At 34.4% G+C, this 26,608-nt stretch overlaps 1 protein-coding gene and 1 non-coding gene across 2 annotated transcripts; both read left to right on the top strand.

The window, feature by feature from the left end:
- Positions 1–7,503: 7,503 nt before the first annotated feature.
- LOC132632838 (bifunctional L-3-cyanoalanine synthase/cysteine synthase 1, mitochondrial) lies at positions 7,504–22,002 on the top strand. The gene is made up of 10 exons (XM_060348942.1): positions 7,504–7,769; positions 13,358–13,467; positions 13,549–13,606; positions 19,385–19,648; positions 20,262–20,399; positions 20,490–20,541; positions 20,660–20,739; positions 21,027–21,086; positions 21,455–21,535; positions 21,647–22,002. Exons 1-10 carry the CDS (start codon positions 7,584–7,586, stop codon positions 21,743–21,745), a joined length of 1,128 nt encoding a protein of 375 aa, XP_060204925.1. The 5' UTR covers positions 7,504–7,583; the 3' UTR covers positions 21,746–22,002.
- Positions 22,003–25,893: 3,891 nt separating this feature from the next.
- On the top strand, positions 25,894–25,979 carry TRNAY-GUA (transfer RNA tyrosine (anticodon GUA)). The gene is given in 2 exon segments: positions 25,894–25,930; positions 25,944–25,979. It is a non-coding gene; the product is annotated as a tRNA-Tyr (tRNA).
- Positions 25,980–26,608: the final 629 nt, after the last annotated feature.

Below are 26,608 nucleotides of genomic sequence, written 5' to 3'. Positions count from 1 at the left end.
GCTATGAAATCTTGCCTTGCGATTTTTATATTTTTACTCTGCGGAGGTTTGAACCCAAAATGTTAAGGGTATTTTTGATCACTTAAAGTGCCGAAGGCCAAAAATTAAACACCACCCCCGAAACATGACATTTGTGCGAATTGAAAGACCAGCACAAAATAGGGACAAAGTGCAAACGACCTTTCTGTTGAGATTTAGAGATGGGTTGGGCCAGGCAACTTCAACCCAAGCCTAACCCTTTTCAAGTGTCCATTTCTAGGTTCTCGTCAGGCCATGGTCTTCTAGTTTCTTTCTTACAAATATTCAATTTTAACAATTTTGTTTCCAAGTGAAATATATATTAAAACATGACTTCAATTTCAATTTAACTTCAACTTCAAAAATTGTATCTTTCAACTTCAACTATAATATTGTCAAATTCAGACGCTGAGCCATGATTTGAAACTGATGAGTTCTGAATTCTAATCTTTTGAAGTTACTGAGTTCAAAAGTAATATATTCAATGAATATTTAAGATAAAAGTTTTAACTAAAAAGAGTATAGAAAGCTCCGCCCTGATCCAAATGTCTGCTAATCTGCACTGATTTGTTAGCCGACCCCAATAAGCCATGTGTTTTATATTGTAAAAAAGAGTATAGAAAGCAAAAAAAAAAAAAAAAAAAAGAAATAAAAAATAAAGAAAGCAAATATGATGGTCAGATTTGGCAGAAAACGAAATATAGTAATGGGGGAGCAGGACAAGTGCAAAGCACTTGCCCCTACAACTACAAGAGAGCCAGCAGCCTATCAACTGTGCTTTAGAATTTAAAAGAAAAATAAGACAACCAATGGACAAAGCATGTGCACCAATTGATGAAGTCATTACATATGAATCTGGTCTACTGAGGAAGCTTACTATATGTTAAACACTTAGGGTCGTTTAGTAGAAGGTATAAGCTGGAATATCCCAGCATTAATTTTTATATCATGTTTGGTAGAAAGTATAAATTTATTCTGGGATAAATTTATACCTTATACCAAATATGGTACAAAAATTAGTGCTGGGATATCCCAGCTTATACCTTCTTATCGCACTTATACTGGGATTATTTTATACCATCTTTTAGATGGTATAAAATAATCCCAATAAATGGGATAAATTAGTCCCTGGATTATAATCCCGGGATAATTTCGACTATCTACCAAACGACCCCTTAAACGTATAACTTAGGCAAGTGCACGGTTTAGGAAGCTCTTTGTTATTTATGATATGATAATCATCCGTTATCTACTATTCATTAACTCAATAAAATTAGTGGCCTAAAGTTAAATCTTGAAAAAAAATCTTAAGCTTATTTAATAAAATTGTTGGAAGTTTATTCTTTTTTGTTTTTGAAATGCATAGTTGTTAATTTTTCTTATAATTAAGTTATTATGAAACTTCTTTTCATTTGACAATGTACCAATCAACTTATAACTCCAATCTATTTCTTGTTCTAAATAATTAGCTTAAAGTGAAAGGATAAAATTATCATATTAGAAAGCTAAGTTGAAACAAAATTGATTCAAGTAATTGGAAAAGACAAGTAACTACTAATTTAATTTGTCATATTCTTTAATCATATTTACCTTAACCCTGAAAAATTGAACTTTTGATTAATGATAGGATTAATTTGTTGGGGCTAAAGCTTATGCTTTAGTGGCTTGGGAGTTAAATCGGGACTGGGAAGTTTCATTTAGTTACATCATTACATACGCACAAGCTTTTGAAAGCATCACTTTTTTTTTTTTTGTGGAGGGTGGGGGGTGGTGGTGCGGGGGGGGGGGGGGGTTGGAGGTGTGGGGTTAAGTCTGGCAGGAAGGAAAGATTAAGTTGAAATATGGAATCTTTGATCAAAGTAAGTCATTATTTCAACCAATTCACCAAAATAATACGTTTTTAATTTTTTTTACAGAATTAGAATAAACATATTCCGCAGTAACGTATTAACCATAAAACGTAACTCACAGTAACGAATTACCCTTTAACACTATTAGCTATTATCTTTTTTGCCCATTGATTTTTTTGAATAAAATAATGACTAATAAGTTACTGCGGTATACGTTTATTCTACTTCTATAAATTTTCAAAACTATATATTATTTGATGAATTGACTGAAATAATGACTTACTTGGGTAAAAAATTCTGAAATATGTAGGGACGATTGCCTAGATTTTGGTCTTATTCAAGGTGCACTAAAGTGATAATTTTTCTGCTAATTTTTTTTTTTTAAAAAGTATTATTTTTTATGAGTTTAAATAATATATATTATTAATATAATTGATTTTCACTTATCAGATATTTTTCATATTTTATAGCAATATGAACATTTAACTTGATGGAAAGAGAAACTCGTTAATGCATGAGATAATATTTTTAATCTTTTGAGAAATAAAACTTGGAATTGGCCTTAGACCAATGACCATAGCGGCGGCCAAAGAGGTGCATGCACTGATGAGTGCACTGTTTTATGCGTGTCTTTAGCCAGTTGAGCCATCACAGGTCATGTTGGCAATTAAACGTGATTTATTTACCCAAATAGGTACTTTTGGAAGAGACAAGAATTTATATAATTAACTAACTCAAATTTTTGAAATTGAGGTACAATTATTGTTGTTGATACTCCACTTTCGTACACCATCATCAAAGGACGTGGTGCAGTGGATGGATTCTTCTTCCCTTAAATAGAAGTCTTGAATTCGAATTATGGATATGAAAAAATCTTTGGCAGGGCGCACTTCCCCCGAATGAGCCCTACGCGGCACGAATCCTGAATAGTCGGGCTCTAATGCGGATACCGGACACCGGATGAGAAACCAAATCATTATTTCTCAATCCCTAATTAGAAATCCTTAATTTGGATTATAGGAATGAAAAACCTCTTAGTAAAATTAGTGAGTATTTGAATTTGACCCCTTAGTGAATATATGTAACAATCGAGTTAATACATTGGATACCTAAAGTGAAAAACAAAACTTCCGTGTTTCTTTCTTGAATAATGATTTGGATTTAATTTGGTGTTTGGTAGGAAAACTAATTAAAATTTTCTATGTACAATACATGTTTTCAACGTTTAAAAGTTTCGGAACTCGGAAATGAAAAAAAGTTAAAAAAAGAAAATAGACCTTGTGACTTCATACATTTAATTTAGTCCATGGTGTACCAAAATAAAAAGGGTCAACTACGTATATATACATCTTAAGGAGAAATATTTACGAAACGTGACGATAGTTTTATATTTACAAAACATAACATTACAAACCCTATACAAAACATGCTTTTTAAAATATTTTTTTTTTTAAATTAATCTTTTTAAAATAAAAAAAAAATCGCTAAAAAATTTATGTATGAAAGTTGTATATCTCGCTCAAGGCTTAAAAAGTTATCTCAAAATTTAGTGTATGAAAACGGTATGAAAAATGTATGAAATGTGTATATCTCGTTCAAGGCTTAAAAAATCCGCTCAAAATTATGTGTATGAAAACAGCATGAAATTTGTATCTCGCTCAAGTCTTCAAATTTCGCTCATATTTTCGTATATAAAGTTCACGTTAGATTTCTATAAAATTAATACAACTACAACAACATTGTATACAACTTACAACATTCAAGACTTAAAATAATAGCTCAAATTTTTGTGTATGAAATCTGTATATCTTTCTCAAGGCTTAAAAAGTTCGCTCACATTTTATGTATGAAAAACGTATGAAATGTGTATATCTCGATCAAGGGTTAAACATCACGCTCAAAATTTTATGCATGAGAATAGTATGAAATGTGTATATCTTGCTCAAGCATTAGAATTTCATTCGCATTTTTCGTATATAAAGTTCATATTAGGTTTCTGGAAAATTAATACAACTACAACAACATTGTAATAACTTTCATACAATATTCAAGGCTTAAAGTTTTCGCTTACAATTTTGTGTATGAAATTATATTAAAAAATTCGCTCACATATACACATTTCATATAGCTTTCATACACAAAAAAATTGAGGTAATTTTTTAAGCCTTTAAGCATTTTTTTTTTAAATATATAATTTTTTTTAAACAATTAAAATATTTTTAAAAAAAATATATATATATTTTAAAAAATATATATATTCTGGAAAAAAAAACCAGAAATATATGAAAATTAGTCATGTTTCGTAATATATCATTATGTTTTGTAAATAAAGAAAACTATCGTCACGTTTCGTAAATATTTCTCCTTAACATGTATATATATGTAGTTTTCCCAAATAAAAATACATTTAGTCCATGGTTAAGATGAAAAATATCTTACCAAAGTTGGAATTGCCTTTTCAAAATTTATTTCCTTTAACTAAACTAAATGAATTTAATCTAGAACTTTAAAATTTTAGATAAGACAAATGCCACTCATTCTAATAAGAACTCAAAGAAGTGAATAAATATATAATGGAGCGAGCTTATCCCTTTCTTTTTATCTTTTCTACGAAAATATACGTATGTTTGCATTCGAAAATTTTATAATTTTAAACTTCTCATTTTATTCTTAATCACATGAAATAATAGGCTATATTGATAGAAATGTTTGATGTATTTGAAATTTCAAGTGATAAGCGCATTTTTGGTATATGAAAGAAGTCTTTCTTTCCTTTATTACATTTTATATCTAGTCTAATCAAACGCCGCTGCGTAAATAAAAGTGAAGTATTTCCTCCATTTTAATTCATGTGAACTTATTTTCTTCTTATTCCATTTTAGGAAGAATGATTTTTATTGGAAATAATTTAATTTACACTTCTCATTTTATATTTATAATCACATAAATATTATGGCATAGTAAAGACCAGATCACAAAATATTATTCCCTCCACTTCAAAATAAATGAATTTTTGGGGTGTGGCACACTACTTAATAAAGTTAATTAAAGACATTAATTAAGGGTAATTTGTTACTAATATCCTTTTTTTTCTTCCCAAACCTTTCTTAAAACAAGAGATAGTCAATATTGAGATTTTTTTGGAAGACCTATTAAAGAGAAGGGTAATTTTGAAAATAATTAATTAATACATTCTTTGGATTTAAAATTTATTCATTTTGAACCATAAAAAAATGTCAGAAATCCATTTATGTTGGAAGAGCGGGGGGGGGGGGGGGGGGGGGAGGATTTAAGATATTTAAAATTACAAATGGCAAGAATCGACATTTCTTTCTTTAATTTCGTTCCCAATCAAATAAATTCGTGTAAATTAAAATACTCCCTTCGTCTCAAATCTTCCGTCTCTTTTTTGCTTTACACGCCCCTTAAGAAATATTAATTAGGAGAGGTGTTTGACTACTTTACCCTTATTTATGTCTAGATTATAAACTCTCTCCATGAAATATTTATTTTATTTATGTGTCATCTCTACATTAATGACAAAAATCTACTAAGCGTAAAATGAGAAAAAAATAATTAATTATGCCTTGAACTTCTAAAACGGTAAATAATTAAAGACAACTAATTTTAATAATCATGACAGATAATTTGAGACGAAGAGAGTTGCGGAAGTAATAACGGAAAATGGCCAAAATTACCCCTGAACTTTGGGAAATAGTTCATTCATACCCTTCGTTATACTTTAGGGCCAATTATACCCTTACCGTTATACTATGGGGTCAATTATACCCTTATGTCTAACAGCTGCCATGTGGCATCATCCCAGCCCTTCAAAATTATTTTCGCCTCAAATAATTTTTTACCCACTAAAATAACCCAACCCGACCCGATTTTTTTTTTCTTTCCAGCCAAGGGGTATTGGGTTGGGTCCGTATCAGTTTGGCTGGAAAAACAAATTCAGGTCGGGTTGGGTTATTTTAGTGGATAAAAAATTATTTGAGAGAAAAATAATTTTGAAGGGCTGGGATGATGCCACGTGGCAGCTGTTAGACATAAGGGTATAATTGACCGCAGAGTATAACGGTAAGGGTATAATTGACCCTAAAGTATAACGAAGGGTATGAATAAACTATTTTCCAAAGTTCAGGGGTAATTTTGGCCTTTTTTTTTTCAAAAATAGAATGAAAAGACAAGAAGAAAGAAAAAAAAAATAACAGTCTCATTGCAGAGTCCATATTTCCATTATAAAAAGGGTGTTTCCATCTTTCAAATTTCGAGGTGTAGATACAAAGTCACAAAGCAGAGAGGCTTAGTTCTCTGAACTTGCAGAATAATTTCATCAATGGCCTCCATAAGCAACTACTAATTACGAAATGACATACTTGAATAGGCTAGAATTATAAAATAATAGATATACTTTTCATATATGTCGTAAGGTTTTTTGTTTGTTCGAATAAACTCCATATTTGGTCTAGTCAAAGATTATTATATAAATAAAAATGAGATATTCATTCAGTTTTAATTTATACGAATCTATTTTCTTTTAGTATAATTTTTTTTTTTAAATTTAAAAATTAATTTAAGCTTCTCAATTTACTCTTAATAATTCTTTTTTATCAACATACAAATATTATGATATATTATATTAAACAAAATTATAGATTATGGCATGTTTATTACTAGAAGTTCCAAGAATCATCTTCTTTTTTTTTCCTTTAGTGCGCAGTCAAATGAATTCACCTAAATTGAAACAACAGAAGTAGTTACTTAGCTAGCATTTGGCCATAGATCCCAAAAAATATTTAAAAAAATTTGATTTGGGTGAAGTTTTTTAAATTTTGAAAATGTGTTTGGGCATAGTTTTTCAAGACATATTTCACTTTTTTTTTTTGAAAAACATGAAACCTGACTTATACCCATAAGTTTTAAAAACTATCAAGAAACCCAACTATACCAAACAAACATATTTGCTAATCCCAAATTATTTCTATCTGTGTTAATTTTGTTGTTGAATTTGTTTTTTATACTCTTATTTTACTGATTTTGTAATTTTCTTGTTGAATGCATCTCAAATTGTGTAATTTTGCTCTCGACTCATACCGTTTTCTGCATTTCAATTAGTACAAATATGAGAGAGGTCTTTCGATATGGAGACTCAATAATTAGTTATTGGACATTACAAGCAATTACATAACTTTGGGGATTAAAACAATACTAACTGCTTAGGAAATAGTTTCAACTCTTCAAATAATTCTAATTTTTTGAAGTACTTTATTCTTGATTAATGGGAAAACATGACAAATACGAATTAGTTGGGTTGTAAATAGATGAGGTTATTCTTATAAAATACAAAAGTTTGGGAGCAATTTTTGAAAAATTTATAAAGGCCAAATTATAGATCTTGGCTCAAAAACAGGTTTGAGGCAGAATTTGAGATTTGAAAATTTATTTTCAAGATGTATTAAAATTTTATGGCCAAACAAAAATTTGAAAAAATATTTTGAAAATATGCTCTCAAAATTTATGACTGGGAGCTTAGTATTTCTTTCCTAACATAAGATGGGAAAGAAAAAAAAAATAAAAAGTCCCATTGGAGAGTCCATCTTAATTTTCCATTATAAAAAGGGTGTCCCCCCATCTTTCAAATTACGAGGTGTAGATACAAAGTAGAGACGCTTTCAAGTTCTGTGAACTTTCAGAAAAATTTCAATATCAATGGGGTCCTTAAGCAACTTACTTAAGAAGAGATCTAGCATTAATGATGTAATTAAAAGCAATAGATTTTTCTCAAGTGAGCCTTTAGCTGATAATTCTTCAACATCATCATCATCATTTGCTCAAAGGTTAAGAGATCTACCAAAGCACCTTCCAGGCACCAACATCAAAACTGAAGTTTCTCAAGTTAGTATAATTTTCTCTATCTCCTTCTCACAATGTGTCTAGATACTAGTAATTATTTCAGGGGCGGAGCCAGTAAGAGGCTAGCGGATTCATCGGAATCCCTTCGGTAAAAAATTACACGGTATATATAAGATTAATTTTTTTTTCAAGTATATATAATAGATGTTGAATCCCGTGGCTTCTTTTTGTGTTTATTTCTTTTATATTTTTGAACTCCTTAATCAATGGCGGAGCCACCCTATGCCGAGGGTGTTCATCCGAACCCCCTCGGCGGAAAAGAAAATACTATTTTTACAAGGTTAAAATTATTTTTTATGTATATATAGTAGATGTTGACCCCCTTAGGCTTCTTCGGATGTCTACTTTTTTATATTTTGAACCCCCTCGGTGGAAATTCTGGCTCCGCCACTGTCCTTAATAAACATTCTAGCTCCGCCTAGGGGCAGAGCCAAATAGAGCCCAGGGTTTATTCGAACCTCCTTCGGCAAAATTTTATGTTATATATACAAGATTAATGTTATTTTTTAAGTATATATAATAGATGTGGATCCCGTGACTTCGTGTGTTTATTTTTTATATTTTTAAACTCTTTAGTAAGCATTCTAGCTCCGTCACTGATAATTAATTAGCTTCAGCCTTCTTGAATCACATATATCCTTCTTCTTCCTTTTTTTTTACGGTTACCTATATGCTCTTTCGTATTGGGGGAGGAAGAGGGACTTACACATGGTATTCATCGACCTAGAAAAAGATTACGATAAAGTTCCAAGAGAGATCCTATGGAGATGCTTGGAGGCTAAAGGTGTACCTGTGGCGTACATTAGGGTGACCAAGGACATGTATAAGGGAGCCAAAATCAGGGTAAGGACAGTAGGAGGAGACTCAGAGCACTTTTCAGTTGTGATGGGGTTGCATCAAGGATCAGCTCTTAGTCTGTTTTTATTTGCCTTGGTGATGGATGGTTTGACGCGGCAAGTGAGGTGCCATGGTGTATGCTTTTCGCGGATGACATAGTCCTGATCGACGAGACTCGTAGCGGAGTTAACGCTAAGCTGGAGGATTGGAGATAAAATCTGGAGTCTAAAGGGTTTAAGCTGAGTAGGATCAAGACAGAGTACTTAGAGTGTAAGTTTAGTGAAGCACCTCAAGAGGCTGACTTGGAAGTGAGGCTTGGTACCCAAGCCATCCAGAAGAAAAGTAGTTTCAAGTATCTTGGGTCTATTATGCAAGGCAGCGGGGAGATTGACGATGATGTCACACATCGTATTGGGACAGGGTGGATGAAATGGAGGCTTGCTTCCGGAGTGCTATGTGACAAGAAGGTGCCACCACAACTTAAGGGCAAGTTCTACAAAGTGGTGGTTAGACCGACTATGTTGTATGGGGCGGAGTGTTGGCCAGTTAAGATTTCTCACGTTCAAAAGATGAAAGTTGCTGAGATGAGAATGTTGAGATGGATGTGTGGCTACACCAGGAGTGACAGGATTAGGAATGAGGATATTCGGGACAAGGTGGGAGTGGCCTCGGTGGAAGACAAGATGCGAGAAGCGAGATTGAGATGGTTTGGGCATGTGAAGAGGAGAGACACAGATGCTCCAGTGCGGAGGTTGGCCATGGATGGTTTCAGACGAGGTAGGGGTAGGCCAAAGAAGTATTGGGGAGGGGTAATTAGACACGACATGACGCAGTTACAGCTTACCGAGGACATGACCTTAGATAGGAGAGTTTGGAGGACCCACATTAGGGTAGAAGGCTAGTAGATAGTCTCATTATCCTGTCTTATTAGTAGTCGCATTATCGTAGTATAATTTCTTGTTCTCTGATTTATGCTATTATCTGTTATTTTCTGTGCTTTGATTATTCTATGTTATCTGTGTCGCTTGCGTTACTTCATTTCCATATTGCTTTGAATCTCTTAGCCTTATCTGACCTCTTTTTATGTTTTTTTTTTAATATTTTTTTATTATTTATTGAGCCGAGGGTCTTTCGGAAACAGCCGTCCTACCTTGGTAGGAATAAGATCTGCGTACACTATACCCTCCCCAGACCCCACGTTGTGGGATTTCACTGGGTTGTTGTTGTTGTTGGTTACCTATATGCTCTTTCAGTTCATTTTTATGTGGCTAGCTTTTCTTTTGATCTGTGCCAAAAGTTTTGAGAAGATATTTTGTCATGTATCCGTACTTAAATTGAGATATTTTGCCGTAATTTCTAATGATTGTTAAATTCTTTTGTCGGGCTTTGACTTGGTATGGACTTTTAAGAAAGTAAATAATTTTTTTAAATTTTGCGATATTAAATTAAAAATATGTAAGATATATTAAAATGTTCTTTTTTTATACACGTCACGTAGAAAATAAAAATTAAAAGTTGTTAAAAATGAAAAGAAATATTCTTTTTAAACGGAGTAGAAATAAAAGTAGGACCAACAAATTAAAACAAAAGGATTATAAAATACATCATCGTTTATGAGAAGAAAAAAAAATACGAAAGAACATACGAAACTCTATTTGTCACCCATTTGATGGTTAATGGTTAGAACAATCTGGTTAATTATAAGTTGACACATAAATAATATGTGCATAATTTTTTTTAAAAAGTATCATATTCTGGCACACATTCGGGTAAAATGAAAAGCATAAAATTATCTGGAAATAATTGATAAGAGGAAGCTTTGTCTCTAAGTGATTTTTATTTTATAAAATTATATTAATCAGAGTCTTAAAATGAGTATCAATAAAAAGTTTTTTAAAAAAGACTTATCATTATTTGGGACTTTGTCACGTGGTGTTACTTCTCTAGGATTTCTCGCTGAAATGACGAAAACCTGCATGGGTCACCGCTTTTTCCCGGTTACAAAGCTAGCGTCTGGTCATAGATTCTCAATTTGTTTTTGAAAAATTTAATTCCTATTTAGTTTTTCAAGTTTTGAAAATGTGTTTGATCATAGATTTTCAAAATAGATTTCACTTTGAAAACATGAAATATTACTTATACCTATAAATTTTAAAAACTATAAAAAATATCCAATCATACAAAACATACATACTTGCTAATCCTAAATTTTGCAGAACATGATATTTTAATAACAACCGTTAATAACACACTTATTAACTACTACAATTCAAATTATAATACAAAAATCTATTTTTATCTTTGCAATGGATTTCTACAGAGCAATTTTTCGTAAGGTTTCTTCTTCTACTGTTTGGGCACAACTTAGCTCGTTCACTTTATAAAAGAGACTACATTAATTGCGAAAACATGATAGATACGCCTTTAATGGAGAAACATGATAGATAGAATTAGTTTGGTCATAAATAGATGGAGTTTTTTTATAAAATATAAAATTTTGGGTAGTTTTTACAAGATTCGAAAAGGCCAAAACATAGATTTTGGCCCAAAAATAGGTTTGAGCTAGAATTTGAAATTTAAAGATTTATTTTTAAAATCTGTAAAAAATTTATGACCAAATAAAAATTTAAAAATAAATCTTCAAAATATGCTCCCAAAATCTATGACCAAACGGGAGCTTAAATTTAAATATGAGCATCGCCAACTCACTTTACGGGTTACAGAAGAAAAGAGGAAAAAGCCAATTCTCTATTCCACTCCTTCTCTGACATTCTACATTATTATTCGAAAACAATTCTTGTGGATTCTTTTTCTTTTATTTTCTATTTTAGCTAAAAGGTTAAATATGTGTATTTACCGATCTAATTGGAGTAAGATTGTCACTTTCTATATTCATTATATATATGCATTTTTACAACCCTGCTTAGCTCAATGGTCAATGGGTTCAAATATACTACAAGGTCTCTATTTTAGTTCTGGTATTTTTTTGAGATTTTAGTAGCTCAGTTGGTTGGTTACTTGAACTTTTAATTAGTTGGTAAGAGTTCAATTTCTCACCTTTAATTCCCTCCCTTATTTTTCCTTCCCCTAAACTATGCGAAATTAAACAAAAATGCCCTGCGTTTTTGGACCAAACTATTAACGACAGGGACATTTTTGGACCAAACTATTAACAGAGGCCATTTTTGTTCAATTCGCATAGTTTAAGAGAATTTTTACCCGTTTTCGATTAAAAAGATATTCAGTTAACTCTTTATGCCAACATCCTACCTAACACATCTAAGAATTAAGATAACAAGATTCAAAGATATTTTGGTACATTGCACACACCTTTAGTTTAAGATCATAAAATTCAAAAGTCTTTTTTAGTTTCTTAAACTCTGTGCCGAGTCAAACTAACACAAACAAATTGAAATGGACGGAGTGTAATTGATATCCAATTAAACGGGTCCGGTTGGATATTATTTTATGCAATGTTCTCTTGGTTAATGTTTTCATTTCTTCTTATATAATATCAGTAATAGTTGATAGAGTTAAATAGTTTTCTTTATGATTTCTCAATCTTTACTAAGTAAGTACCGACGAGGGTTGTGGTGTAATGGCTGGTACTACTCCATCCTTAACCAAGAGGTCTCGAGTTCGAGCCCCCTTGGGTATGGAGTCACCCTTGTTTGGGAGTGCTTTGCCCCCCAATGTGGGGCTACCCGGCACAAATCTGGATTAGTCGCCAAAAACTCTTTACTAAGTATTTTTAATTTAGGAAATATTAACAAAAAATATATTTACAAATTTCAAATTAATAGTTTCTAAATTAATACCGGAATTTAAATTAAGTGAACGATAAAATCATTACTTTCAAGAATTAATAACTTTACCACTTCAGTGGTTCGATTCATTCACAAATTAAATTCAATGGTGAAATTCTATCTAAAGGATTCAAAAAGAATTGCAAGAATATCACACTTAAAATTTGAACCTACACCTAAAGTAATTTAAGTCATACTTTTTCTTCTTGGTAATTAATGATTTTAGTATTAAGTGAATAACTTTACAGCACAAACACAAAACAAAAGGCTAAACTTCGGACTCCCATGCACTAATTTAGTGTTCTGTTCACCTACAAGACCTCCACATCTACTAACATCATACAAACAGGAATGCATATACTGTTTTGTGTACAAATCTGTATCATATTGGGAAACTCCAATTCTCACAATGTTATAAAGGCTACGGTTTATGTCCTCCGTATAATTATGTTTTTTGGTAAATATACAGGTCAGAGTCATGCCAAACTCCTCCATCGTATGGATGGAACTATTAAGTTAAAAAAAGGATAAGTATCAAAACCTTGAACATAGCTTGCTAGTTTTGGATTCAAGTGAGCTTTGAACAATGCCTCCTGTATGATCCTTCTAGCAATACACTCCACTTCCCTTTGCTTCTTCTGAAATATCCTGATATTTTGCTCCTGCCACACATAATAATATACTGTAGCTGATATTGATTTTTAAGTCGTATTTTTTTTGTCAAAGAGATTCGACAATTTTTATATATACAAAAAATTATCCTTACCATGTTTGTGTTGTATAATTTTCTAACATTTGAGATTTAATTGAATTCCTTCAGACCATGCAACTCCGTGTCATTTGTTTATGCGATGGATTTGGTTTTTTGGTGATAAATTTATGATAAGCATATGTGATGGATTTGTAATATTTTCACATTTTCATCAGCTCATTGGGAAAACACCATTGGTTTATCTTAACAAAGTGAGTGAAGGATGTGGTGCTTATATTGCTGCTAAACAAGAGATGATGCAGCCTACTTCTAGTATCAAGGACCGGTAAATTATTTGGGAATTTACTTCTTTTGTTTCTACTTCTTTTCATCTTTTCTAAATATTAACTTTTTCCTTTTCCACCAGACCAGCATTTGCTATGATCAATGATGCAGAAAAGAAAGGCTTAATCACACCTGGAAAAGTAAGTAAACATGGTTCTTTCTTTTTTCATCCTCAAAATACTCTGTTCATCTTTTTTTTTTTTGGTCAAATAGAAGCAAATTTTATTCAACCAAGTAGGCAACAAGTACAGCTAGCTCGTTTTGACTCTTGAGCTAGTTCTCAGAAATTAAAGAGACCACTACACTAACCTACTGCTACTCTCCTGGATTACGAGGGTGACAGCTAACTTGGACATCTATTTAATCTATCTAAAGTGTTCTGCCATTTTCTATGACTCTGTCCCACAATATGTATTTGCAGGGCAATCTCCTTGACTCTGTTCATAGCTTCCCTTTGCACTTGTTGGAACCGCCTGCTATTTCTTTCCAGCCAGACATGGTAGATAGTAGCAGCAAAGAGAGACCCCATGATCATAGTTTTAGGCTTTGTGGCTCTGATTTGTGATGACAACCAGTCCACTTCCTCAGTCCAAGTACCAATTTGCCTTGTGATGCCCAGCCAAGAGAGTAGAGAATTCCACATACATCTTGAATAAGGACATTCAAAGAACAAATGAGCATGTGTTTCCTCTCGGTCTGATAGGCATAGTACACAGTCCTTATCAACTTGTATTCCCCATGTGCTGATCCTATCGACAGTTGCCAATCTGTTGTATAGGCTCAACCAGAGAATAAAATGGTGTCTGGGCAACATACCTGTTGCCAGGACCAGGGATTTCCATTGCACTTTTGGGTATTGGGGGAGCATTTCTCTGTATATCTTCTTGATACTAAACTTACCTGTTGTAGCAGCTTTGTCCAGTTCCAGTTTCCAGTTCACAGTACCGCTCCACCAGCATCTAGCTTCAAGTATTTTTCTAACGACCCAGCAAGCCTGCTTAGGTGTAGCTAGTGTTTCAATATCTCTGCCCTTTATATAAAAGGTGTGAATCCACTTAATCCACAATCTTTCCTTCTTCTTTGCTACTGCCCATAGAAGCTTGCATATTGCAGCTTTATTCCAAATGTAGAAATTGAGAAAGTTGAGCCCCCCCAGTGGCCTTAGGTTGGCACATAGTTTCCCAAGATACTAGTGCTTTCCTAGAATATTCATTGCTACCCATCCATAAAAAGTTTCTGCACACATTAGTGACCATATCTAGGATCTTTTTAGGTAGTAGGAACACTTGTGCCCAATAGGTTTGCATTTCAAAAAGGACACTCTTGATAAGCTGAACTCTTCCTCCATATGACAAAAATTTTGAGGTCCAGCATTTAACTGTAGCTATGATTTTTTCTACTAGTGGTAGGCATTGACTGATAGTAAGCTTCTTTGAGGACAGGGGGACTCCAAGGTACTTAAATGGGAGTGTACCGAGGGAGAAATGCATCTCATTCAGTAGTTGCTCCCTGAGTTTTGTAGATACCCCGGCAACATATAATGAGCTCTTTTCCATGTTGGCCTTCAGTTCAGAGACTTCTGAAAAATGAGTAAACCTTTGTAGCATTAGTTGCACCGAAGTGCTATCTGCTTTGCAACACATGAGCAAATCGTCAGCAAAGCAGATGTGGACCAGGTCCATCTTGGCACATCTTGGGTGATACTTGAAGCTAGGTACAGACTTTAATTGCTTCAAAGATCTATGCAGGTATTCCATGACAAGTACAAAGAGGTAAGGGGACATAGTGTCCCCTTGTCTTAGCCCTCTCTTGGCTTGGAAACTGGGGGTGAGTCCTCCATTGAGCAGCAGAGAGTACCTTACAGTTGACACACATGCCATAATCATTTTCACCATCTTACTCGGCAGCCCATATTCTTGCAGGACCATTTGTAGGAAAGGCCATTCGACAGAGTCGTATGCCTTTCTGATATCCACCTTAACAGTACATCTAGGAGAGACATTCTTCTGTGAGTAGCATTGGAAGATTTCACGTGCAATGATGACATTATCCAAGATGTTCCTGCCTTCAATGAAAGCTGATTGGGTTTGTCCCACGAGAGTGTCAACTATCAGTTTCAGCCTTGATGTGAGAACCTTAGCAATGAGTTTATATAGTGTAGAACAACATGCAATGGGCCGGAAGTCCTTCACATAAGTAGGATTAGGCACTTTTGGTACTAAGGTGACTGTAGTAGTGTTGATGACCTGCAGTAGCTTCCCATTATGGAAAAATTGTAGCACCGCTGCTATGACGTCCTCACCAATGAGTGGCCAGAATTCTTTGAAAAATTCCACAGGGTACCCATCAATTCCGGGTGCTTTATCATTTGACATTTCTTTCAGTGCCTCATAAACCTCCTCTGCTGTTACTGGAGTGATTAGTTGTTGTTGTCGAGTTAAGGTTAAGCACGGTCCATCTCTAGCAATATTGACATCAAGACAAGGAAGTTCTGAAGCTGCCTCTCCTTGTAATTTCTTAAAGAATTCCACAAATTCCTTCTCAATCAGGTCTGGACTTGTGAGCTTCACCCCTTGTTCTGTGTAAACACTGGACACTCTATTCCGTGCTTGTCGTGCTTGTAAGTGGGCATGAAAAAATTTAGAGTTTGAGTCTCCTGCTGCTATCCATATTGCCCTTGATTTTTGCCTCAGCACTCTTTCTTGTATAGCATCCCATCTCCTAAGCTGGGCAATAGTGTCCCTTTCCTTCTCTATCAGCTGCGGATTGAGCAGGTCCTCAACAATCAACTCTTGTGTATCTCTGAGATTCTGCTGTAGCGTGTTAAGTCTGTGTTCAATGCTAGAGTATTGCTTTGTCATATTCCTGGTGGCCAACTCTATTCTCTTCAGTTTTCTCCATATCACAAACATATGACACCCTCTGATAGATTGCGTCCATACCTCCTGCACGACTAGTTTGTATTCTTCCTGCTCCAATAGAACATTAAGCAGTCGATAAGGCCTCTTGACTCTGCAAAAAGAAACCTCAGTATCTAATAGAATCGGGGAATGGTCAGAACATTCTGGATACTTGAAGTCAGCTTCAAGCCCTCCATATATTCGAAACCAGTCGGGATTCCCAAGCACCTAGTTGATATGGCTATATACCCTAGCATCTCTCTTGTTACACCACGAATATTGGCAACCCCTTCTTGTGATAGGTCCTATACCCAAATCATCAATGCAATTCTGGAAATCTACAGTCTCAGAGAGGTGCACAGGGGCCCCTTGAAGTCTATCTTCAGATGAAAGCAAAGTGTTGAAATCACCTATCAATAGCCAGGGTCCTAATAAAGTAGAATGGACACCTCTCAACTGATCCCATAGTTCCCTTCTCTCCCCAAGAGTGTTCAATCCATACACAAAAGAAATAGAACAAGCAAAAGGAGAGTTTTTATCCTGAACTTGGCAATGCACGAGTTGGTTAGTGACCATTTGCACTGAAACATCCATTTGCGATGATCTCCATCCAACCCAGATCCTGCCATTAGGAGCAAAAGTATAGTTTGTTGCAAACTGCCAATCCAAACCAAATTTTTTCTGAATTTTCTCTGCTTTATTCATCTTTACTCTAGTCTCCAATACAGCAATAATGGAGACTTTATTCTTTAGCAAAAATGCTTTCAGTTCATTTTGTTTCAAGGGCTAGTTAAGCCCTCTAATGTTCCAGGAAACTATGATCATGACCTTTTGCAGGGCCTGGGTCATGTTGTCCTTTACTTGCTAACCCAGGTTCGGCAGGGATCCCTCTGTTCGGTTTCTTTGTTCTGATTTCTTGGAGTTTCATTGTGTCAGCACCACCTACTCCACCATGAACCACAGAAGCCTTCTTCCCTCTGTTCTCAGGCACTCTCTGCACCTTGCCGGGTTGAATCAGCTCAGGAGTTACCCCGACATCCATTGCAGGCTGCTTACCCACGGGCTGAGCATCAAGCTGCATTAAGGGAGGGTTCTCCGTCATCACAGCTTGATCCTTAGTCTCCTTAGGAATAACACTAGTAGGAGCTTCCACAATTGTACTAGAGCCCATTTGTTCAATCACAGTTGTGGAGTTCTCCTTGCTGGTGCCCTCCTCCGCCTTAGCTTGCCATGCTGGTTGAGTTTTCTTCCTCCTTCTCCTCTTAACCTGTTTACCTGGCCCCTGTTCACCCTGTTTATGGTCATTTTTACACCCACCAGTGTCATGCCCAAACTGGTTACAGTCTTGGCAGAAGCTTGGCGTCCATTCATAATCAATCTCCTGTTGGTGAATTTTACCATCAGGCTTTTCAATCAACAGTTCATCAGGCAGGGGTTGGGTAATGTCCATTTCGATAAGAATTCTAGCGTAAGATACCCTTTCTTCTCTCGCAATCAACTTATCAGCACAAATGGGTTTACCAAGGGAGCTAGCAATTCTCCCTAAGTTTTCCTCTGTCCAATACTGCAGTGGTAGGCCTGGGAAAAGTACCCAAACTGGTAACACTCTCATAGACTCCTTTTGGAATTGAAAATCTGGTTCCCACTGTTTGAGTATCATAGGTCTGTTGACAAAGGTGTAAGGGCCACTTTGCAGTACCAATTCCTTATCTTCTTCTGAATCAAACTTGAAGATAAAGTATCCATCATCATGAAGGTAAACCTTAGGAGTCTCTATTGCCCTCCACACACCATAAACAAACTTCAACATTTCCTTAAAGGTCGGCGTGCCACCAAGAACATAGCCTATTAGAGTTCTGCTCCATTTCTCGCATTGAGCCTTTACCTGTGTAGGGTTTACTCGCACTAATTTCAACCCATCCTTCATAACAGGGGGGTAATATTGGAGTTTCATACCATTTTGTTGAAGTCTATTTCCTTTGACAATCTCTGCTAGCGTTGGGACATCCTGCCGCACCTCCGATGGGAAATCCAACTTCCGAGCCGCAGCCGAATCAATCATTGCCTCATCTTGTTCAGCTATAGAAGGGGTATGACCAGCAGGTTCTGTTGCAATCTCCAACGGGGTATGCTGGTCCTCAATCACCGGTGTCGTGGTAGTATCCACCGGATTAGAAGGTTGGTCACTACTTCGGCAATCGTTATCCATCTTCTTGGAGTTTGAAGGTGGGTTTGAAGTGCTCGAACTTGGAATCCAGCTGCCAAGCTGGATTAAGCCCAGTGGTTGAGGCACTCCAGATTCTGGGGTTACATCGCGAGATGCCGTCGTTGATTGTGGAAGATTTGCAGTGGATCGAGTTTGTTTCCGGCGAGCCATGGACTCGGGTGCACGTTAGTCAGCCCTAACTAATCGTGCGCCGAGAGCATTCTTTTTTCTATAAGGTTCATCTTTATTTGCCTACAATGTTAAGATGTTTATTTGACTTGTATATTATATTAATGATGATCCAAGTAACTACATGTAACAGTTGAAAAGGTAGTTTAGAGGGAATTTCACATCAAAAGTTTAACGTTTGCAAAAAAATTTAATTATGGCATGGTATCAAATATTTTGAGAAGTTCCAAAATAACAAGAGTGTCATATATGTAAAGAGCAAAGAAGTACTCTCTGAGATCCCAAATATTAGTCTCTTTTGACAGACTGAATTTATTTCAAAATATTTGTGTCGTTTTAGAAAAGAAGAAGTCATTATCACTCATAATTTGTTGTCAAATCCACCATTACTGTTTCAATTAGTTGAGTGTTAATTAAGTGAGATGTTTAAGGAAAGATATAGGGTAATTAGACAAATATCCTTCTGATTAAATTATTAAATAACTTTCTCAAGGGGTGTGCAAAAATTGAGATAGATAATAGGGAGCGGAGGTAGTATTCGTTTGTCAGTTGCTCACCTCAGTTTGATGTTTCTGTTTGCATATACATTTTTGTCACTTATCTGTTTTATGGATGATCTGCAGACAACACTAATCGAGCCAACATCGGGCAATATGGGAATAAGCATGGCGTTTATGGCGGCCATGAAGGGCTACAAAATGGTTTTGACAATGCCCTCCTACACAAGCATGGAGAGGAGGGTGGTTATGAGAGCATTTGGAGCTGATTTAATCGTAACTGATCCAACTAAAGGAATGGGAGGAACAGTTAAGAAGGCCTATGACCTTTTGGAATCTACACCTAATGCTTTTATGCTTCAACAATTCTCCAATCCTGCTAATACTCAAGTAACTTCCCATCTTCCGTTTGCTCTTTTTCCCTTCTGTTACGTACTAATAGAAATCTCTTTTATCCCTTTACTGTACAAAATATTCTAGTTTTACTATCTGTCATATTTTACGATTATTCATACATTCTCATTAGGGAATTATCTCGTATTTATTCTTGACCTTAACGGAGCTCCAGTGGGATTCCACGTGTCAAAATATTCACTAGCAGAAAATTGCTAGTTTCTGATGGAATCCATCAGAACTCGGCTCGTCGCTAATGATTCCAACAGATTTCCTGTTGGAAATCCCTTACCGATGAGCCGAATTTCGACGGGACGTCCATCCAAAATTAGCATTTTCTAGTACCGATTTCGGGAAAAAGGTTCACATTTATTCCCTCTATTTTTAACTATGGTTTAAAACTGAGCACTGATTACACTTCAGTTGGAGTCCACGCTGGAGCCCGTTCAAAGTCAAGGACAAGTACGAGGCGATTTACTGACGATAAGGTTATGAATGACCTGAAAGTACAATGGAGATTAGAATTAAGATATTTCGTAGATTAGAAGGTCCTTTTAATCTTTTCGGTTCTACTAAACTAAAACTTCTTCAACATTGACATTGGACACAGGCTCATTTTGAGACTACTGGGCCTGAAATTTGGGAAGACACTCAAGGTAATGTTGACATCTTTGTCATGGGAATAGGAAGTGGAGGCACTGTCTCTGGTGTTGGACAGTATCTGAAATCCAAGAATCCTAATGTCAAGGTAAATTTATATAGTTATTTATTTGTGATTGCAAGCTTAATTAATGTGTAACAATATAACATCATCAATCTTGTTCTCCTGTCTTGCTAGATATATGGAGTTGAGCCAACTGAAAGCAATGTATTGAATGGTGGAAAACCAGGTAATTAACTTGACATTTCAGAAACAAAATCTGTTTTTTTTTTTTTTTTAATTTGTTGTGGCATGTGTAGAATTTGTTTTACATAGATTTCTAAATCTTCAGATGACCTTGTATACAGGTCCTCATCAAATAACTGGTAATGGGGTTGGATTCAAGCCAGATATCCTTGACATGGATGTAATGGAAGAAGTTCTTATGGTATGCTGAGCTCTTAATTTCATTTCTTGCATAGCAGAAGAATTATATAATTGCAGAATTTTGTTTAGGCGTATGGAGTGTACTGTCTACAGGTTCAACTAAATCCAATATTTTTGATACGGAACATAGATATATGTCTGTGAAAAGTTACTAAAATTTCAACAAAGATTAAATTCTGAACCCATAATTTGAAGTAACAATGAATCAAGTTTAAATCTTGGTTCATCCTGTGACAACAACTCGTCATTTTGATAACTTATACATGACGCATAATTGTTCTATTGCAGGTTTCAAGTGAAGAATCAGTAAACATGGCTAGGGAGTTGGCATTGAAGGAAGGGCTTATGGTAAAAAATTTAAATAGATGCATTTTCTGCTATTTCACTATCTCGTCTTCGATGAAAATTGATGGATCTTTATTTCAATATTAAATTGTCAGTATATGAATAGTTCAAGTAAATGAGCTTATACAGGGCGACATATTGGTCAGTCAAGATTCAGGTTGATTTCTTAGATGGTCACTCAACTAATAATTATTTCCTCATAAAGTCACATTTCTTATGAACATCTAAGAAATCAACTCATGAGGGTTTATATATCTGTTCCCAACTTCTTGTGATTGAGGCGTAATAGTAGTAGTCGTTGTGTTGTTGTGTCAATAGTACAACTTTGTTATGATTGCTTAAGATCATAGAATGAAACTTTTGTTGTATAGGTCGGGATATCATCAGGAGCTAATACAATAGCCGCGCTGAGACTCGCCAACAGACCAGAAAACAGGGGAAAACTCATAGTGGTATGAATAGATAAGTTGCTTTTAAATACTCTTCTCAATGTTCTCTGTCTTTTTTACTTCTCTCAATTTTCATATGTTAACTAGTTGAAGTTGTTTATTTTGGAATTTCAGACAATACATCCAAGTTTTGGAGAGAGGTACTTGTCATCTGTCCTGTATGAAGAGCTCAGGAAAGAGGCAGAAAACATGCAACCTGTTTCAGTTGATTAATGTTCTATTATTGTAATACTAGTAAACTAGTACAAGAAAAAAATATATGAACTACATGGAAACATTTTCTGAAATGATGTTTCTGCATAAAATGATAATTAGGGAGCTCATATTGGTTCTGTCAGCATGTAACTATGACAGTTATGGGTTCGGTGGCAAGTTTAGAACGCATAAATTTTAAATTCTGTCTCTGCCTTTGTACCTTGTTACTAGAGATTGAAGTTGCAAGGAAGTAATGTTTTCTGTCAAACACCAAATGGGTATTTCAGGAGCAAATCTCATTTCCTCTTCCTCTTTTTATTTTTTTTTAATAACGGTGATATCCGGGCTAAGTCGCACAATTATCTTGTCTAAGTACTTGCTACTTCCCATAGCACATGTATGGGTAACTCTACACACTTATACAAGTGAAAAGAAATCACTAGTACTACTTTTAATTACCTGCCAGGATTTGAGGCATTATCATATTGTCTATCCACATCATTCCTAATTACCTTTCTAATCTTTGAGTTTCATTGATATACTATATTCCCTCTGTTTCAATTTGTTTGAACTTATTTCTTTTTTAGTCCGTGCCAAAATGAATGACCTCTTTCCTAATTTGGAAACAAATTCACTTTATGAATGATTTACAACCACACAAATTTTCAAGGCTTATTTTGAACTACAAGTTTCAAAAGTCTTCCCTCTTTCTTAAATGTCGTGCCCAGTCATCTTAAATGTCGTGCCCAGTCAAATGGGTTCATATAAATTGAAACGGAGGGAGTATATTTTATTCTCTTTCTTATTTCAGTTTTCCTTTTTTTTTTTTTTTTTTTCTGTGGGATGGTACATTTTTGTAGAGTCAAGCCAAATTCAGTTATGAAGTACAAAACAAATACTGCAGTACAAAACAGTCTAGTTCCTCTGCATGAATTAATAAAGTGTAGTAAACAAAAAGAAAAGCCTTTAAAAACTCACCAATTTTAAAAAATTAACCTTTCACCATCACAGCGATGTCTTTCAAGTAAACAGAATCAACTTATATAAACGCATGAGTTTGAAAGGAATAGAACTATAAAACTAAAAGGCTAAAGATTACTCATCAATAGGTCCTCCATTTTGATAAAATCACCTTCTCATTTAATCAAGTGAGTTGCTTTCTCTGTGCATGCATGACACTAGGTTCAGGAAAATAGAAACTCACAGAACATATCTGAATTATGTTATGTTTTGAATCATTGGATATTCGAACTGGCTTAACAAATTTATGTCGTGTAGGATCATAGATGACAAGATGTTCAAGCTCCCTTCCTACTTGAAAGAGAATTTCGTCATTTCTCGTGCAGCCAAAAAGCACAATATTCCATAAAAATTGATCGCGAAAGATTGAATTGTAGCAATTAATTTTCATTAACCTAGTCCATACACCTTGTTCCATTATCCAAATGTTCACTTCTTTGCTATAATTGCTGCCACCACATAAACCAATACGACCCTTTAAAGAAGTCAAACGAAACGATTGATGTGCACCTATAAATCTGGTTTCGGAAGCTCCTTCAGTTCATCTCACTTCACGTTGAAGTATATAATCGTAGAAGAACTATATATTGATTGTTTAAATGTCAAATGCAAAGGCCAAAATGCACAACCGTCAACACTAATCCCCTGAATGCACTCCCGTGACCTTGCCTCATGTACTGGTGCTACTGTTTTCTTCATCCAATTATTCCTCTTTACATGATAGACAGCACAAAAAGATTTATAGATCAATATAACCTTGTAGTCATCGTCACTAGAATCATAACACAATCCACAACGGCGTGGATTGATTACTTTCAAATATGGACATACCAAGGTTTGATATTCGTTGGTACAAGGATTCCACAAAGCGTACTCGTTATAATCCATAGGTGTCTTCATTAGTATCAGCCAATCACACGAGCACAAGGCCGTAGGATTTTGGAATCTCTTTTGAGGAGACTGTTGTTTCCCTATTGCAATTTGGGGATTTTTTCCAAATCTCTAAACTCGAATGCACCATCATTCATTTGTACCAATAAGAGCTTTTTGGTACTCGACGCTTTGGATTGATCGATGTGAGTTTTCTTGAATTCTTTGTCGGATATTATAGTATTCCATAGCTTAGAAACAGATTGAAGCATAACAAAGATTTCAGTGGAAGCTTAATAATGATGGGAAATAGAATATCATAGGATTCCATGGCAGTATCTTTCTTGGAGGCAAGGAAAAAAGCTTGTATTAGGCTATGAAACCTAGAAGTAATTAATCAACCTAATATATACTTATATTAGCATATACAATGTATTGTAATTGGGTGTAGGACAATTTTCTTTTTTCGGAAAAGTACTTCTTAAAGCTATTTAAGGAAAGAAAATCTGACATATGATTATTTTTATCAAAATGAATCTTCTAACTGATGAATTTTGCTCCATTATTTGTTGCTCAAGTAACCGTCAATATAGCATTAGATGAATGTCATTTGTCCTTGTATTTTTAAAGGTTTAGGATATGTTTTAAATATTTTCTCTATGTTATTGATTAAACCTCTGTTATTTATTGGTAAGACTTGGAAGAGAAAAAAGACTAAAATCTGGCCAGTCCAGCAAGAGAGTCTATAACTTTCTTTTCTTTTAATATATACTAATCACTTGTTTAGGGATTAGGCTCTTCTCCATTTCCATTCTCTCCATTTTCTCCAAGTTCTATCTTAGATTAGGGACACATGGCATGTGTTAGAATTAATGGCTAAGATTTAATTGACTAAAACAAGTCCCTAACCATGGTTTACATAATTAATAACTTGTCCATAAATATATTAAAATATTCTCTCTCTTCCTATTTTACGTTTCCCACCTTTTTTTTCTTCCAACGCAGAATTAGACTCATTATTCAATTAGTGATATACTAATTCTGTGATATTACAAATTCACAGAATATATTCCATTATTCAATTACTAATTCACAAAATATATTACTAATTATATAGGATATCACCATTATTCAATTGGTGATATCTCTTTCGTTTTTCTTTATCTACAGGATATCACCATTATTCAATTGGTGATATCTCTTTTGTTTTTCTTTATCCAATCCCTCTTTTAATATTTTTGAATTGATAACTTACACTCTATCTTCCAATTCCTTTTTGAGTTAATCTTTTAGTTGGGAAACGTAAAATAGGAAGAGAGAGAATATTTTAATATATTTATGGATAAGTTATTAATTATGTAAACCATGATTAGGAATTTATTTTAGTCAATTAAATCTTAGCCATTAATTTAACACATGCCATGTGTTCCTAATCTAAGGTAGAACTTGGGGAAATGGAGAGAAAGAAAATGGAGAGGAGCCCAATCCCTTGTTTAGTAATCACACAACACTGTTAGCCGATTTTTAAGAATATATATGAAAGTTATAGACATAAATACAGTTATTCGATTTTTAAGAATAATGATTTCTTTTATTCTCCTTCAAGAACTGTTTTTTATTTGTTTGTAGGCATGCATTAGATTATATGTTAATACTTCATAAGATAAAATTAACATTTCATGTAACTAACTATTTGATTGTTGATTTTTGCAGGTTCTGAACAATATCTAACCACGTTGTCTTTAAACTACTAAGTCACTACCCAATTATATTCATCATTTAACAAATTTGTAATTTGTTTTCAATATTGATTTTATTACTTGAAAAATTGTCTTATGTAATACCCCTTCTGTCTCAATTTAGTAGTATTTTTCATTTTTCGAGATCCAAACTATGTAAACTTTGACCAATAATTTAGAATATATTTTTTCATCATATTGATGTGAGAAAAAAATGGAACATATAGTACTTTTCATATAATTTTGAATATCTAATTTTAATTTTGAAACATTAAGTTGATCTAATCTAATTTAACTTCAAAGATTAGTTAATTAACTTTCGGGAAACAAAATGTGCCACATAAATTGGGACGGAGAGAGTAATTTTATATGATTATTCAAAATTTATTACCAAATGAATCGGGATAGAAACTAGTACTAGTATCAATGGTAACACACTATTTTGTGGTTAGACTTAACAAAACGAAAAAAAATAATACGGAGAATAGCTATTATGAGAAGAATAAAATATATAAACAAGCTATTTGGCTAACAAGACCGACCTTAGCTCAGTTGGTAGAGCGGAAGACTGTAGTGGTACTGCTGACATCTTTAGGTCGCTGGTTCGAATCCGGCAGGTCGGATTTCATTTTTTTTTAATTTTTTCTTTCTTGTTTTTGTAGTTGCTTTGCCTTTTCATTCATTATCCGGAAAAAAACTCTAATTGCTATTTTCACTCAGTTTTTGCAAAAGATCTATGTTTTCTTTTCTTAATTCCAATTTTGGTGGAATACAACAATTAGTGCGAGTGATTTGATGTGTCTCAATATTGTGTTAAAAAACATCAGTTTGTAATTTTTTTATTTTTCAAAAAATCAATCTGTTTGTTTCCACTTGTATGATAATTTGGAAGATTGGCACACGTTAGACAACCTGCTACTTACTGTCTGTCATGCCAAAAGATTGCTCCTATTTACTTTCAATATGTTGTTTTGCATTGTTATTAAAGGCGGAAAAAGCTCAGAAGTCTATATAGAGGCTTTAAGCGCTAATAAAGAGTGAGCTTTGTAGGCCTTTGGCCATAGATTTCAAATATTTTTCATTTTATTTAGAATTTATGATGTTAGGGTCGAAGATGGATTTGTATCTGATTATACTTTTTGGTAAGGAGAGAACAACATCAACATAACCAGTATAATCACACAAGTGGAGTCTAGGGAGAGTGTTGTGTATACCCTCTATCAACATACCCAGTGTAATCTCACAAGTGGAG

The sequence above is a fragment of the Lycium barbarum genome, chromosome 1, assembly GCF_019175385.1.
Source record: "Lycium barbarum isolate Lr01 chromosome 1, ASM1917538v2, whole genome shotgun sequence".
NCBI classification, from domain to species: domain Eukaryota; kingdom Viridiplantae; phylum Streptophyta; class Magnoliopsida; order Solanales; family Solanaceae; genus Lycium; species Lycium barbarum.
This window is presented reverse-complemented; position numbering and strand designations above follow the sequence as displayed.